The sequence below is a fragment of the Mastigoproctus giganteus genome, chromosome 4 (genome assembly GCF_048544385.1).
Source record: "Mastigoproctus giganteus isolate SK-2022 chromosome 4, ASM4854438v1, whole genome shotgun sequence".
Taxonomy (NCBI): Eukaryota; Metazoa; Arthropoda; class Arachnida; order Uropygi; family Thelyphonidae; genus Mastigoproctus; species Mastigoproctus giganteus.
In genome coordinates, this window is record NC_143578.1 from 73,142,367 (window position 1) to 73,160,187 (window position 17,821).

The 17,821-nt window shown below is 38.9% G+C and overlaps 1 protein-coding gene across 1 annotated transcript in view; it reads right to left on the reverse strand.

The window, feature by feature from the left end:
- Positions 1–17,821, reverse strand: part of LOC150086832 (uncharacterized) — a 163,481-nt gene that overhangs the window by 86,671 nt on the left and 58,989 nt on the right. The window contains exon 4 of the mRNA XM_090372774.1: positions 5,454–5,560. Coding sequence (XP_090228900.1) covers positions 5,454–5,560 — 107 coding nt within the window. The remainder of the gene's footprint in view (positions 1–5,453; positions 5,561–17,821) is intronic.

A 17,821-nucleotide genomic window follows, 5' to 3' on the forward strand; every position in this document is an offset into this window, starting at 1 on the left:
ACTTGCTCCAAATGTTTGTCAAGTTCTGCCTTGAATCTGTTTAAGCTATCAACCTCTACAACAACAGATGGAAGTTTTTTCCACCAATCAAACACCTGCTGGCTAAAGGCAAACTTCCACATATCTATCCTACAGATCTCTTTCCTCAATCTGAATTTACACCCTGTCAGGCGATTATTCTGAGCCAGAGGAAGAATCCCATCAGCATTGAGCATGCTCAAACCATTCAAGGCTATATACACCTCAATCAGATCACCTCGCAGGTGATCTGATTTGAGCTCATGATGTTACCAACAGCAAATTCAAAATGAGAAGCATTCAAAGAATTAATCTTGGAAGCTACTACGCTTTTCATACCAACAAAGAAATAGTGTTCCAGATTTAGGCCTAAATGGATGTCAGATGAACTAATTAGACATGTGACAGAGAAGAAAAATGCATGGGATACATATAAATTAAAATGTGTCACAGAAGCCTATGATAGATATATGCTGGTCTGTAACCAAATTTCAAAGGAGGTTAGGCAGGCGAATGCAGAATACGAGAAATCTTTGGCAAAGGATGCAAAGAAAAACAGCAAAGAGTTCTTTACTTATGTAAACTCTAGAAGGAAGGGGATGAATCAGATTAGTCCACTTGATATCGATGGTTCAACTGTTGATAATCCTGCTCAGGTAGTTAACAAATTAAATGAATATTTTGCATTGACATTCACACATGAGGAGTTATTCAGGAAGGGGACTGCCAGAGGTTATTCAACTCTGGCAGTAAGCTTGATAATCTTGTAATAACTGAGAGTAAAGTGGAGGAGAAATTGTTGAAGATAATCACAAGAAAGGCACATGGGGTGGATGGAATCTATCCAGTTATATTAAAGGAGGCGGCAAAGGAAGTAAGCACACCCTTAGCCATAATTATGAGAGCTTCCCTGGACTCAGGGGAGGTACCCATGGACTGGAGATGTGCAAATGTGACTCCAATCTGCAAAGGAGGATCAATGGGAGACACAGATAATTACAGACCTATTAGTTTAACTTCTGTTCTGGGGAAATTAATGGAGGCACTGGTTAAAGACGCATTGCAGGATCATCTAGACAAGACTTCAGTAACAGCTCGGACACAGCATGGGTTTGATAAGGGAAAGTCTTGTCTGACTAATTTCATTGGATACTATGATGTAGTCATAAAGGAACTGGATGCAAAGAATAACTTTGATTTCATATATTTGGATTTTAGAAAAGCCTTTGATACTGTTTCACATGGAAGATTGCTGCACAAATTGGAGCAGTGTGGCATTGGAGGCAAATTGCTGCTATGGATAAAGGGATGGTTGAGTAAGAGAAGACAGAGAGTGGTAATCAATGGACACTGCTCTCCGTGGATTAATATTATTAGTGGAGTCCCTCAGGGTTCAGTATTGGATACATTGTTGTTTTCTGTATTTATAAATGATATTTATGATGGTATATCAGGCTTAATGTCCAAGTTTGCACACTATACGAAGGTTGGCAGGGTTGTTAATGATACTAATGACAGTACACTGCTGAAACAGGATCTAGAAAAGTTGAGCAGATGGGCTGAGAGGTGGCAAATTAAGTTTACCATTGACAAATGTAAAGTACTACATATGGGAAGAAGTAATCCCAGAGTGTCATATCAACTCTGTGGTACCACACTGATAGTAGTAGAGAATGAAAAGGACCTAGGAGTAATTGTGTAGGCAGATATGAAGTTTTCTGAGCAGTGCGGACGGGCTGCAAGAGTAGCTCATGGTGTCTTGTCAATGATATACAGGAATTTTTCTAGAAGGGATAAAAAGATGATTATCCCCTTGTATAAGGCAATGGTCAGGCCACACCTTGAGTACTGTATACAGGTCTGGAGGCCTCATTTTAAGAAGGATGTAGAGCTGTTGGAATGAGTACAGAGAAGGGCAACAAAATTAGTGAATGGAACAAAGGGTTGCTCTTACGAAGAAAGGTTTAAGTTTTGCAAATTACAGCGTTTGGAGACTAGGCGCCTGCGAGGTGATCTGATTGAGGTGTATAAAGCCTTGAATGGTTTGAGTATGCTCAATGCTGATGGGATTCTTCCTCTAGCTCAGAATAATCATCTCAGAGAGCATAAATTCAAATTGAGGAAAGACGGTTGTAGGATAGATGTGCGGAAATTTCCCTTTAGCCAGCGGGTAGTTGATTGGTGAAACAAACTTCCATCTGTCGTTGTAGAAGTTGATAACTTAAATAGATTCAAGGCAGAACTTGACAAACATTTGGAGCGAGTGGATGGGTGAAATAAGGGGGTTTTTTTGGCTGATGCTATATAAGCTTGCTTTCTTGCATCATGTGCCTTTGCTAATGCTAATGTCCAAGGAGCTTTAATTCTTCATTATTAGCAATCAATATCTAGTCATCTGCAAATCTTATTGTCTTTATCTTCCACCTCCTACTTTTATATCTATTTTCTGTTCTTCTTTGAACTCTTTCACAAGTGCTTCTGCATATAAATCAAATAGAACAGGGGGCATGGAACATCCTCGCCTTACATCCCTACCAATGGAAAATAATGGAATATTTTCAAGAAAAGGGAACAGAGAAAGAAGCATTCCAAAAAATTCTCGATTGGCTAATAATATGGCTACTATCATTGGCATTGCCACTTCATTTCCAGAAGTAAGCACTGTAACGACATCATTTCAATTACGAACGTAGAAAAGAAGATTTTCAGGAACCGTAACAAAATTTCAAAATTAATATTTTCTTTCAAATAGTAATAGTAGCATGTGATGTAAGAAAGCAAGAGTATGAGCTTCTGTAGCATCAGCCAAAAAAAAAAAAAAAAAAAAAAATTCACACAACCATTCCCTCTAAAAGTTTGCCCAGTTCCTCCTTGAATTTATTTAAGCTATAAACTTCCACAATGACAAATGGAAGTTGTACCAGCAATTAACTACCAAGCTAAAGGCAAATTTCTGCACATCTGTTCTACAACTGTCTTTCCTCAATTTCAATTTATATCCTCTTAGGTTCGTAATCTGAGCAAGCAGAAGAATCCCATCAAAATTCAGCCTGCTCAACCCATTCAAGGCCTTATACACCTCAATTAGATCACCTTGCAGGTGCCTAGTCTCCAGCTGCTGCAATTTGCAGAATTTAAGCCTCTCAAGGGGGAAGAGGACCCCTTTGTTTCCCCTCACCAATCTTGTTGGCCTTCTCTGTACACACTCAAACAAATCTACATCCTTCCTAAAATGAGGCCTCCAGACCTGTACGCAGTACTCAAGGCGTGGCCTGACTATTGACTTGTACAACAGGATAATCACATCCTTTTCCCTGCTAGCAAAAGTCCTGCATATCATTGACAAAACCCCATGACCTGCTCTGGCAGTCTGTCTGCATTGCTCAGAAAACTTCATATCTGACTGCATGATTACTACCCGGTCTTTTTCTCTTTCAAATAGTAATATTTTGTACTGTGCTACTACCCTAAGTGTAGTACCACACAGTTGGTACATTCCTCTGGGGTTACTTCTACCCATATTCAGAAATTATGGATACAACAATTTTCTCGTTAACTGAAAGGTTTAAAAATATAAAAGAACATGTAGAAATATTTCATATTTCTGAATTATAAAAAAAAAAAAAAAAAATGGTAATATAACAATTTTTTAAATCTTTGCAAAGATTTATGTAATAAATTAAGTGATATTGATCGTAATGAGTCTGATATTGATGGTTTAGTATTATTTGAAGAAAGAACTTAAGAGTACTTTAAATTTATATTAAAGACAATATTACTCCATTTGAAGTGTTACAATATATTTTTAAAAACAGTTTTACAGATACTTTTTCAAATATAGCAGTTGCATTAAAAATTTATGCAAATGAGGGGAACAAATGGGGTGCTCTCACCAAGAAAGGTTTAAGTTCTGCAAATTGCAGTTTCTGGAGATTAGGCTCTTGTGAGGTGATCTGATTGAGGTGTATAAGGCCTTGAATGGGTTGAGCAGGCTCAATGTTGATGGGATTCTTCCTCTTGCTCAGATAATGCACTTGCAAGAGCATAAATTCAAATTGAGGAAAGACAGTTGTAGAACAGATGTTCAGAATTTTGCATTTAGCCAGCGAGTGGTTGAATGTGGAACAAACTTCTGTCTGTTGTTGTGGAAGTTGATAGCTTAAATAAATTCAAGCAAAAACTGGACAAACTTTTGAAGCAGATGGTGAGGTGAATGAGAAATAGGTTTTTTCTCTTTTTTTTTTTTTTTTTTTTGGTTGATGGTGTGTAAGCTTGCTTTCTTACATCATATGCCACTACTAATGTCAATTTTTCTGACTTCAGACAATTTTTCCAGTTTTAGTTGCTTCAGGTAAACGGAGTTTTTCAAAATTAAAATTAATGAAAAATTATTTACGATCGACAATGTGTCAACAACGGACTCTCTAATTTGGCAATTTCAATGGAAAATGATCATTTGGAACAAATAAACACAAATGAAATAATAAATTCGCATCTAGAGATTTCTACATAGATTTTCGCATCTACATAGATTTCTATAATTTTTTTTAACATTATAACTTTCCTTTTATTTTATTATTATGATAGAGTATGATTGCTGTGATTAAGAATTTATTTTAAGGTTTATTTCCTGAATTTCAGAATAATTTTGTTATTTTTGTTTGTCATTTTATTATACCATATCTGAGATATGTTGTAATTCTTTTCTTTTTCAATAAATTAATAATAATTATTTATATCTTATTTTATTTTTTAATCAAAATATTTGGGGTGGGGGGCAAATTGGATTTCGCTTACTGGTGGCACAAAAAGTCGCAGCGGCCCTGGAAGAAACCTACCACCAGCCTTTTTGACATATTGTAACAATTATTCCTCTTTCAAAATCTGATAAATTTAAAGTGTTTTTCCATGCTTCATAAAATTAGTTCACAAAAACTGAACACATCATCGGCATGTGTGAATACTGCTAGAAGTGGTTCATTTATTATGCTGATGCAGTTTAATGACAGAGATCCTTCAGAATTATGGATTTTTTTTAAATAATTTTTGTGAATCATATTTCATTTTTTTAAAGTACCAGGATTATTATATAAGTATTTTCAATAATAGTTTCACATGCAGCTTAACATATCATTAAAAAAAAAGTGTTTACATTTTAAGAGAACAAAAATTTTTTGTGCTTTTTTTTTAATTGACAACAACATCAAAATAGACAGATAATGACAATGCAAATCATAAGAATGAATTAAAGTATGAAACCATTAAAAAATAATTAATTTTTAAATAGTGAACTATTTTTGACACTAAATCATAAATATCTGGTGATTAAAGAATCTCCCTTAAGACCCATATGAAACTTCATCCAAATCTTAACCAGAGATTCTTTAAAGACCTAAAATAGGTATATGGTGGTATAATTAGCAAATTGTACTCACTTCAGTTCTCAAACTATTCTTCAGACTTGAAACTGTGTCTGTTATATTCAAAGTAGCCGTACTGCTTTCAACAGGTATGTTCGTAATCATGGGAGTAGATTTAAATTCTGCCAGTAAAAAAATGAATATTTAATATCTTTTTAGAGAATAAATGAAAGTTAAAAATATCAAATATTTAGCAAAAGAGAACAGAAAGAATACTTCAATATCTGATGGAAATCTAATCTTCTACACAGCTCATTATTTACCACAAAATGCAAGGTACCACATTTCAATTTTCTGTTATTTGAGACCACAAGGTTTACATTCTCTAAAAATTAATGATACTGATGAAAGCATATTGGGCATACTGTCTAAGTTTCCAGATGACAGTTGGAAGGGTTATTAATAGTAACTGGGGTATGCAACAAGATCTAGAAAAATTAGGCAGATTGACTGAGAAATGGCAATTGAAGATTAACATAACTTTTTTTTTCTTTTTTTTTTTATGAAAACTCCAAACATAAGAGGTATTAGAACCTATAGTACTTAGTACTGTACTTGGGTTGGAGGTTGAGAAGACAAAAGAAGATAACTGTTGACATTAGACTTGAATTTCTGTAGATTGAAATTTTCAGGAAATACGTACGAAGGAAGGTTATTCCAGAAAACGGCAGTTGAATGAATAAACGAAGAAGATGGAAAGTTGGTTCTGTGAGTTTGAAGTTGGACAGTAAATGGATGTTGGCTGGTGATGGCATGTGTTCAGACTGTTTTGAAAGAGAGAGAGAGAGAATTATAGAAGCCAATTCAGAAGAACAGTGCCCATGGAAGTATCTGTAGAAAAGGCATTCAGCAGAAACTACATTTATGAGACAGCAAGTGGAGAGACTGTTAGAGATGAGTCATTAATTAACCTATCTGCCCTCTTCTGAATGGGATCTAGAAGCCTGCGAGAGGTTTTGGGGACACCGCCTCAGATGTGGGAACAATATTCCATGGTAGGGCAGATTTGCGATTTGCACGGAGTAAACAGCTGTTTGGAAGAAAAGTAACGCGAAGAGCGAAAGAGAAAACCAAGTTTTTTAGATGCAGAGGAAGCAATATTTGTAGTATGCTTGTGCCAGGAGAGAGAGAGAGAGAGAGATTAAAAGTCAGGGTAATCCCCAAAAGAGATATATCACCTTGCCTAGAAATCAGAGTATCACGAAAGATAAGCATACGAGCAGAAGAATCCTTTTTGTGAGATATAAAACAAGACTGGGTTTTAGAAGGATTGAAATCAACTAAGTTGTCTTTGCCCCACTGAAGAATTACCTGGAGATCGACATTTAAAGAATTGGTAGCGGATATTCAAGAAGTTAAAGCTGATTGAGCAGGGCAAGGTTTCTCAAAATGGAAAGTGGAATGCAATGTGCTATCATCAGCAAAACTATGGATAGGATTTCCAGTCAATGGAAGAAGGTCATTAATAAACAAGAGGAAAAGAGCAGGGGGAAAGAACTGAACCTTGGCAGACACCAGCATTAGTGGAGAAATTAGAAGACAGAGAGCCATCAACCATCACCCTCAGTGAGCGATCAGAGAGAAAACTGGATAACCAATTACTAAAATCAGTGGCAAACCATAAGATGAAAGCTTGTTTAGAAGACCTTTACGCCAAACATGATCATTTGAGATGGCAAGAGTTTGAATTTGAATTTCCTTTTCCATTGAATTTGTCCATAAATGGGTAACATAAGTCAAAATATCACCATTGGTGATATTTTGGCTCATGGCTAATCTCAATGATGTCCATTTCCACTTGCAGTCTGCCAAACCGCTTGTACTTTTTTCTGACAGCATCTCAGTTATCGGTTGATTCAAATACTGCTCGTCTCAGATGCCAAAATTATTCACTGTATGATTCCTTTCGCCTCAAAGGTGGTACTTGTGCATATGTCCGTTCTGATATTCCCTGTCAGAGACTTGGCAATTTGGAATCTCCTCTCTTTGATCTTCTCTGGCTTAAAATCTCTCTACCTCATTGTGTCAAATGCCACATGTCTTCTCTGCCACATGTCTAATGAGACATGTGGCAGAGAAGAAAAATGCATGGAATACATACAAATTAATGGGTGACATGGAAGCCTATGATAGATATAAGTTGGTCTGTAACCAAGTCACAAAGGAGATTAGGCAGGCAAAGGCAGACTACGAAAAATCCTTGGCAAAGGACACAAAGAAAAACAGAAAAGAGTTCTTACCTATTTAAACTCAAGAAGGTAAGGGATGAATCAGATTGGTCCACTGGATATTGATGGTTCAACAGTTGAGGATCCTGCTCAGGTGGCTAACAATCTAAACAAGTATTTTGCATCTACATTCACGCATGAGGAGTTATTCAGGAAGGAGAATGACGTAGGTAAAGTAAACATTGGCAGTGAGCTAGATGATTTTGTAATAACTGAGAGGAAAGTGGAAGAGAGATTGTTGAGGATAAACATAAAAAAGGCACCTGGGGTGGATGGGATCTATCCAGTTATATTAAAGGAGGCAGCAAAGGAAATACGTATGAAGGAAGGTTATTCCAGAAAACGGCAGTTGAATGAATAAACGAAGAAGATGGAAAGTTGGTTCTGTGAGTTTGAAGTTGGAGAGTAAATGGATGTTGGCTGGTGATGCCATAATTCTGAGAGCTTCTTCGGACTCAGGGGAGGTACCCATAGAATGGAGATGTGCAAATGTAACCCCAATTCACAAAGGAGGATCAAAGGCTGACACAAGTAATTATAGACCTGTTAGTTTAACTTCTGTTCCAGGTAAATTAATGGAGGCACTGGTTAAAGAAGCACTGCAGGATCATCTAGACAAGAATTCAGTTATAGCTCAGACGCAGCATGGTTTTGTTAAGGGCAGGTCTTGCCTGACCAATTCGATTGGATACTATGATGTAGTCACAAAAGAACTGGATGCAGGGAATAACTTTGATATTATATATTTGGATCTTAGAAAGGCTTTTGATACTGTTGCACATGGAAGACTGCTGCACAAATTGGAGCAGTGTGGCATTGGAGGCAAATTGCTGCTATGGATAAGGGGATGGTTGAGTGGCAGAAGACAGAGAGTGGTAATCAATGGACACTGCTCAACGTGGACTAATGTTATTAGTGGAGTTCCTCAGGGTTCAGTGTTGGGTCCATTGTTGTTTTCGGTGTTTATGAATGATATTGATGATGGTATATCAAGTTTAATGTCCAAGTTTGCAGATGATACAAAGGTTGTTAAGGACACTACTGACGCTATGCTGCTGCAAAAGGATCTGGAAAGTTGAACAGATGGGCTGAGAGGTGGCAAATGAAGTTTAACATTGACAAATGTAATGTACTACATATGGGAAACAGTAACCACAGAGCAACGTATCAACTCTGCAGTACTACACTGACAGTGGTGGAGAATGAAAAGGACCTGGGGGTAATTGTGCAGGCAGATATGAAGTTCTCTGAGCAGTGCAGACGAGTTGCAAGAGTAACTCATGGTGTCTTGTCAATGATATACAGGAATTTTTCTAGCAGGGATAAGGAGGTGATTATTCCCTTGTATAAGGCAATGGTTAGGCCACATCTTGAGTACTGTATACAGGTCTGGAGGCCTCATTTCAAGAAGGATGTAGAGCTGCTGGAACAGGTACAGAGAAGGGCAACAAGATTAGTGAATGGAACAAAGGGTTGCTCTTACGAAGAAAGGCTTAAGTTTTGCAAATTACAGAGTCTGGAGACTAGGCACCGGCGAGGTGATCTGATAGAGGTGTATAAGGCTTTGAATGGTTTGAGCATGCTCAATGCCAATGGGATTCTTCATCTTGCTCAGAATAATCACCTCAGAGGGCATAAATTCAAATTGAGGAAGGACGGATGTCGGATAGATGTGCGGAAATTTGCCTTTGGCCAGCGGGTGGTTGGTTGGTGGAACCGACTTCCATCACTTGTTGTTGAAGTTGATAGCCTAAACAAATTTAAGGCTCAACTGGACAGGTATTTTGTACGAACGGAGGAGTGAAATGGGAGTGGTGTGTTTTTTTTTTTTTTTTTGGCTCATGCTGAATAAGCTTGCTTTCTTGCATCATATGCCTCTACTAATGCTAAATTCATCTGTTGTCTCTACCGTTCTCCCACCTCCACTAATCATTTGGAGCTCTTTGACGTCCTCTCTTTGCAACTTCACTTTCTCCAGTCAAACTTTCCTAACAGTGAGGTAATTTTTCTTGGTGATTTTAATGTTCACAACTCCAGCTGGCTTCCGTTTTCTAGTCACACTGACCCAGCTGGTCGAGATGCTGAGGCTTTTGCAATTACTAATGACGTTGTACAGATTGTTCATTTACCTACAAGAATTCCAGACAATCCTAATCATACAGCCAATACGCTTGATCTTTTTCTCACAAACAACCCTTTAAGCACACGGTTGAAGTGAGAGATCCTTTAGGCACTTCAGATCACAACTTGGTGATTGTCTCTTCTCCAATGGAACTTTTATCTCATGGCTATTCCCAACCTCGTGTTGTTTGGCATTACAAGAATGCAAAATGGGATGACCTGCGAGACTTCTTTTCTTCTTTTCCTTAGTCAGATTACTGTTTCAAAACTTCTGATGTCAACGTTTGCTCATATCGTGTCAGTGAAATTATTCTTACAGGAATGGAATCCTTTATCCCACACTCCACTTTAAAATCTCGTCCTTTATCTACACCTTGGTTTTCCAATAAATGTGCTAAGGCTGTTCAAGAGAAGAATGTTGCATATCATAATTGGCTTGTTTCATTCAGTTTGTTCTTCAGTTTCATTTTCTGCCTACATCAAAGCTCGCAACAATTGTAAAGCAGTTATTAATCAGTTCAAACTAGAGTTTGAACAGGCTAAGGTAGAAAACTTGCTTCTTGCCCTAATGGTAGCCGAGCATTCTGGTCTCTTGCCAAAGCTATTGGCCGCAACTTTTGCCCATCTCTGCTCCCAGCTCCGTCCAAACCAGATGGTTCTGTTATCACTTCAGCCAAGGATAAAGCTGACCTGCTAGCATCCCATTTTTCTTCCACCTCATGTATTAATGATCTTGGTAAAACACCTCCCACCATTCCCAACACGCTCCATTCAATGACTCCTGTGGTCTTCCGTCAAAGGATGTCAGAAGGATTTTGATGAATCTTGATGCTAAGAAAGCTCCAGGTCCCGATGGTATTTCTCCACTTGTTCTCAAAACCTGTGCTCCTGAACTTAATCCTATTCTTTGTCGCCTTTTTTCACTTTCTTATTCCAAAGGTGTTTTTCTTTCTACTTGGAAATTTTCTCATATCCAGCCAGTTCCTAAAAAGGGTGACAAATCCCTCCAATCCAATTATCGCCCCATTGCAATTACTTATACTCTTTCTAAAGTAATGGAGAAATCAATTAACCGCCAACTCTTAAACTACTTAGAAACCTTCCGTCTGATCAATGATCGCCAGTATGGATTTCGTCAGTGTCGATACACTAGTGATATTCTGGCTTATGTTACCCATTTATGGACTAATTCAATGGAAAGGTTCGGTGAAACACAAGTAGTTGCTCTTTACAACGCAAACGCTTTCGATCGTGTTTGGCATAAAGGTCTTCTAAACAAGCTTCCATCTTGTGGTTTGTCAACTGTTTTTAGTAATTGGTTATCCTGTTTTCTCTCTGATCACTCACTGAGGGTGATGGTAGATAGCTCTCTCTCTTCTAACTTCTCCACTAATGCCAGTGTCCCCCCCAAGGTTCAGTTCTTTCCCCCACTCTTTTCCTCTTGTATATTAATGACCTTCTTCCATTGACTAGAAATCCTATCCATAGTTTTGCCGATGATAGCACATTGCATTCCATTTTCCATTTTGAGAAACCTTGTCCTGTCTATCAGCTTCAACTTCTTGAAAATCTGCTACCAATTCCTTAAATGCCGATCTTCAGGTAATTCTCCATTGGAGCAAAGACAACTTAGTTGATTTCAACCCTTCTAAAACTCAGTCTTGTCTTATATCTGGCAAAAAGGATTCTTCTGCTCCTATGCTTATCTTTAGTGACACTCCGATTTCTAGGCAAAATGATATATCTCTTTTGGGGATTACCCTGACTTCTAATCTCTCTTGGCACAAGCACATTACAAATATTGTTTCTTCTGCATCTAAAAAACTTGGTTTTCTCTTTCGCTCTCGGCATTACTTTTCTTCCATACAGCTACTCACTCTGTATAAATCGCAAATCCGCCCTGCCATGGAATATTGTGCCCACATCTGGGGTGGTGCCCCCAAAACCTCTCTCAGGCTTCTTGATTCCATTCAGAAGAGGGCAGTTAAGTTAATTAATGATCCACTTGCTGTCTCAATGACGGACTGTTTCTGCTGCATGCCTCTTCTACAGATACTTCCATGGGCACTGTTCTTCTGAATTGGCTTCTATAATTTCCACGCTCTCTTTCAAAACAGTCCGAACACATGCCGCCATCAGCCAACATCCATTTACTGTCCATCTTCAAACTCACAGAACCAACTTTTCATGTTCCTCGTTTATTCATTCAACTGCCATTTTCTGGAACAACCTTCCTTCATACTTATTTCCTGAAAATTACAGCCTACAGAAGTTCAAGTCCAATGTCAGCAAATATCTTCTTTCATCCTCTCAACCTCCAACCCAAGCACGGTACTAAGTACTATAGGTTCTAATACCTCTCGTGTTTGGGGTTTACATAAAAATAAAAGGAAAAAAAAGTGGATTGACACTGATGGAATCCATATTGGCGATCGTTGATCAGACGGAAGGTTTCTAGGTAGTTTAAGAGTTGGCAGTTAATTGATTTCTCCATTACTTTAGAAAGAATAGAAGTAATTGCAATGGGACGATAACTGGATGGCAGGGATTTGTCACCCTTTTTAGGAACTGGCTGCATAAGAGCAAATTTCCAAGCAGAAGGAAAAACACCTTTGGAATAAGAAAGTGAAAAAAGGTGACAAAGAACAAGAGTAAGTTCAGGAGCACAGGTTTTGAGAACAAATGGAGAAATACCATCAGGACCTGGAGCTTTCTTAGCATCAAGATTCGTCAAAATCCTTCTGACTTCCTTTTGACGAAAGACCACAGGAGGCATTGAATGGAGCATTGCTGGGAATGTTGGGAGGTGTTTTACCAAGATCAATAATACATAAGTTGGAAGAAAAAAGCAGGTCAGCTTTATCCTTGGCTGAAATAACAGAACCTTCTGGTTTTGACAGAGGTGGGAGCAGAGATGGGCAAAATATTCGGCCACTGGCTTTGGCAAGAGACCAGAATGCTTGGCTATCGTTAAGGCAAGAAGCAAGTTTTCTACTCTTAGCCTGTTTAAAATCTAGTTTTGACTGATCAATAACTGCTTTACAATTGTTGCAAGCTTTGGTGTAGGCAGAAAATGAAACTGAAGAATTGGAAACAAGCCAATTACGATATGCAATGTTGTTCTCTTGAACAGCCTTAGCAAATTTATTAGAAAACCAAGGTTTAGATAAAGGACGAGATTTTAAAGTGGAGTGTGGAATAAAAGATTCCATTCCTACAAGAATAATTTCGCTGACACGATCTGAGCAAACGTTGATATCAGAAGTTTCGAAACAGTAATCCAACAAAGGAAAAGAAGAAAAGAAATCTCGCAGGTCATCCCATTTTGCATTCGTGTAATGACAAACCATACAAGGTTGGGAATAGCCATGGGATGAAGGCTCCATTGGAGAAGAAACAATCACCAAGTTGTGATCTAAGGTGCTTAAAGGACTGCTCACTTCAACCGTGTACTTAGAAGGGTTCTTTGTGAGAAAAAGATCAAGCGTGTTGGCTGTATGGTTAGGATTGTCTGGTATTCTTGTAGGTAAAACTGCTACCCATTTGCAAGTTACTGTGCTGCATATGGGTGGCAGTAATCCCAGAGTAACATACCAAGTGTATGGTACCATGCTCAGAGTAGTGTAGAATGAAAAGATCCCAGGAGTAACTTTTAGGGATGCAGTCAGATATGAAGTTCTCTGAACAAAGAAGACATGCTGCCAGGCCAGTTTATGGGGTTTTGTCAGTGATATACAGGAATTTTGCCAGCAGTGATAAGGAGGTGATTATCCCATTGTATAAGGCAATGGTTAGGCTAGATCTTCAGTACTGCATATAGGTCTGGAAGCCTCATTTTAGAAATGCTATAGATTTGCTGGAATTAGCATTAGCATTAGTAGAGGCATATGATGCAAGAAAGCAAGCTTATGCAGCATCATCAAAAAAAAAAAAAAAAAACTCCCATTTCACCCTTCCATTTATTCCAAATGCCTGTCCAGCTCAGCCTTAAATTTATTTAGGCTATTAGCTTCCACAACAAAAGATGGAAGCCTGTTCCACCAATCAACCACCCACTGGCTAAAAGCAAATTTCTGCATATGTATTCTACAACTATCTTTCCTCAATTTGAATGGGTGCAGAGAAGAGCAACAAGATTAGTGAGGGGGGGCAAAAGGGGTGCTATTAACAGAAAAGGCTTCAGTTCTGTAAATTGCAGCATCTGGATACTAGGCACCTGAGATCTGATTGAGGCATTTTAAGGGGTCTGAATGGATTGACTAATCAAAATGCTGATGGGATTCTTCCTCCTGCTCAGATTATACATATGAGGGACATAAATTCAAATTGAGGAAGGATAGTTGCAGGACAGATGTGCAGAAATTTGCCTTCAATCGGTGGATAGTTGCAGACTTCAAATTCCATATACCAATTACAAACACATTATCCGTAAAGCATGTTACAATAGCTGGACGCTAATCTGGAGTAGTTATCCAGGAAACAAACTCTACCAAATAAAACCAGAACCAAAGCTGTGGCTCTCCAGCTTCCGGAAAAGCAGACGAGAGAAAACAATTTTAGAAAGGCTAAGAATTGGGCATACTCGCATCACTCAACTGTATCTATTGACGAATAACAGCACTCCCCAATGCACATCATGTTATGTACAACTGACTGTTCATCATTTATTAGTGGAATGTCCCCACTTTCAAAATATCTGCTCAAACACCTTTACATCATTTACTAATGCAAAGTCATCACTAACATTACTGCAGATTCTTGGAGATAACCCTAATAAGAAAGAACTGTTTACTTTCCTAAATCATATAGGAATATATCATAAAATATAGTTATCGCAATAAAGTTAATATTTCATATTCACAATTAGAAAGACACAATATGGCCCTAGCAGCCTATGCATTGTTAAACTCCACCACAACAACAACAATGGTGGATAGTTGATTAGCATTAGCATTAGTAGAGGCATTTGATGCAAGAAAGCAAGCTTATGCAGCATCAGCCAAAAAAAAAAAAAAAAAAAAAACCCACTTCCACTTCACCCCTCTGTTCATTCAAAATACCTGTCCAGCTGAGCCTTAAACTTATTTAGGCTATCAACCTCCACCACAAGGGATGGAAGTCTGTTCCACCAACCAACCACCCGCTGGCTAAAGGCAAATTTCCGCACGTCTATCCTACATCTGTCTTTCCTCAATTTGAATTTATGCCCTCTCAGGTGATTTTTCTGAGCTAGAGGAAGAATCCCATCAGCATTGAGCATGCTTAAACCATTCAAGGCTTTATACACCTCTATCAGATCACCTCGGCGGTGCCTAGTCTCCAGACACTGTAATTTGCAAAACTTAAGCCTTTCTTTGTAAGAGCACCCCTTTGTTCCATTCACTAATCTTGTTGCCCTTCTCTGTACTCGTTCCAGCAGCTCTACATCCTTCTTGAAATGAGGCCTCCAGACCTGTATACAGTACTCTAGGTGTGGCCTGACCATCGCCTTATACAATGGAATAATCACCTCCTTATCCCTGCTGGAAAAATTCCTGTATATCATTGACAATACTCCATGAGCTACTCTTGCAGCCCGTCTGCACTGCTCAGAGAACTTCATATCTGCCTGCACAACCACCCCCAAGTCCCTTTCATTCTCTACCACTGTCAGTGTAGTACCACAGAGTTGATACGTTGCTCTGGGGTTGCTGTTTCCCATGTGCAGTACTTTACATTTGTCAATGTTAAACTTCATTTGCCACCTCTCAGCCCATCTGCTCAACCTTTCCAGATCCTGTTGCAGCAGCATAGTGTCAGTAGTGTCCTTGACAACCCTGCCAACCTTTGTATCGTCTGCAAACTTGGACATTAAGCCCGATATACCATCATCAATATCATTTATAAATACAGAAAACAATAATGGACCCAACACTGAGCCCTGAGGGACTCCACTAATAACATCAGTCCACGATGAGCAGTGTCCATTGATTACCACTCTCTGTCTTCTCCCCCTCAACCACCCCTTTATCCATAGCAGCAATTTGCCTCCAATGTCACACTGCTCCAATTTGTGTAGCAGTCTTCCATGTGCAACAGTATCAAAATCCTTTCTAAGATCCAAGTATATAATATCAAAGTTATTCCCTGCATCCAGTTCTTTTGTGACTGCATCATAGTATCCAATCAAGTTGGTCAGGCAAGACTTCCCCTTAACAAAACCATGCTCTGTCTGAGCTATAACTGAAGTCGTGTCTAAATGATCCTGCAGTGCTTCTTTAACCAGTGCCTCCATTAATTTTCCTGGAACAAAAAGTTAAGCTCACAGGTCTATAATTACTTGTGTCAGCCTTTGATCCTCCTTTGTGAATTGGGGTCACATTTGCACATTTCCAGTCTATGGGTACCTCCCCTAAGTCCAAGGAAGCTCTCATAATTATGGCTAAGGGTTTGCTTACTTCCTTTGCTGCCTCCTTTAATATAACTGGATAGATCCCATCCACCCCGGGTGCCTTTCTTGTGTTTATCTTCAACAGTTTCTCCTCCACTTTACTCCCAGTTATTTCAAGATTCTGTAGCTTACTGCTAGAGTTGAATACACCTCTGGCATTCCCCTCGCTGAATAACTCCTCATGTGTGAATGTCGATGCAAAATATTCATTTAGTTTGTTAGCTACCTGAGCAGGATCATCAACACTTGACCCATCAATATCAAGTGGACCAATCTGATTCATCCCCTTCCTTCTAGAGTTTACATAAGTAAAGAACTCTTTGCTGTTTTTCTTTGCATCCCTTGCCAAGGATTTCTCGTAATCCGCCTTCGCCTGCCTAACCTCCTTTGTAACTTGGTTGCATATCAACTTGTATCTATCATAGGCTTCTGTGTCATGTGTTAATTTGTATGTATCCCATGCATTTTCTTCTCTGCCATATGCCTCATTAGTTCATCTGACATCCATTTTGGCCTAAACCTTGAACAATATTTCTTAGTTGGTATGTAAAGCCTAGTAGCTTCCAAGATAAGTTCTTTGAATGCTTCCCATTTTGAATTTGCTGTTGGTAACATCATCAGTTGGTCCCACTGTATAGAATTTAAATACTGTCTCAGTCCATCGTAGTCACCTTTACGGAAGCAATAACCCTTCCCTTTACCCCTAATGGTAGTTACCTCTTTGAGTAAATCCCACTTCAGCACACTGTGATCACTGCCACCTAGTGGTTCATTTATCTGCAGATTCTTAATGCATGAAGAATCACTGCTGATAATCAAATCAAGAGTATTACTCCCTCTAGTTGCCTCCCGAACATGTTGATGTAGAAAACAATCATCCAATAAATCCACAAAAGCCCTGCTAATGTGTGAGTAACCAGCCCCCAAATTCCAGTCAATATCTGGGAAATTAAAATCTCCCATTATAAGACACTCTGATTTACTGGCCCACTCTATTTCCCTGTACAGTTCCTTATTATACTCATCAGAGTCATTAGGCCTATAGCACACTCCTACTCTCAATTTTGATCTCCCAATGATTATGTCACACCAAACTGACTCCACACTGCACTGTCCAGCGATGTCGACTGGCTTCAATTCCTTGGTTTTTATGTGTTTCTTAACTAATAGCATAACCCCTCCCCCCTTCCTATCCTGTCTATCCTTTCTGTAGACGTTGTACTCCCCAAATTGCAGTTCTGCATCCCTTATATCTGTGTGACACCACGTCTCTGATATCCCAACAATATCTGCCTTCGATGTTTTGAGCAATACCTCAAATTCATCAAATTTATTTACTAAACTCCTAGCATTGGTGTACACGCAAGTATACCTGCACCTGTTTCTATTCTTAGCTACCCTAACACAACCCATGTGTTTACTTGTACCGCAATGGCTCCCAGCAGTCTCTGAAATACCATGCATCTTGTTTTTCAGGCTTCTGCTCATTCTAATAGAAGCAGTGCAAGAATCTCTTTCACCTCTGCCAGTGGCTACTGTCAATCTATTGGTCTTTGTCTCCCCCCAAGCTAGCAGTTTTCCAACCCACCTAACACTGCCTCGAT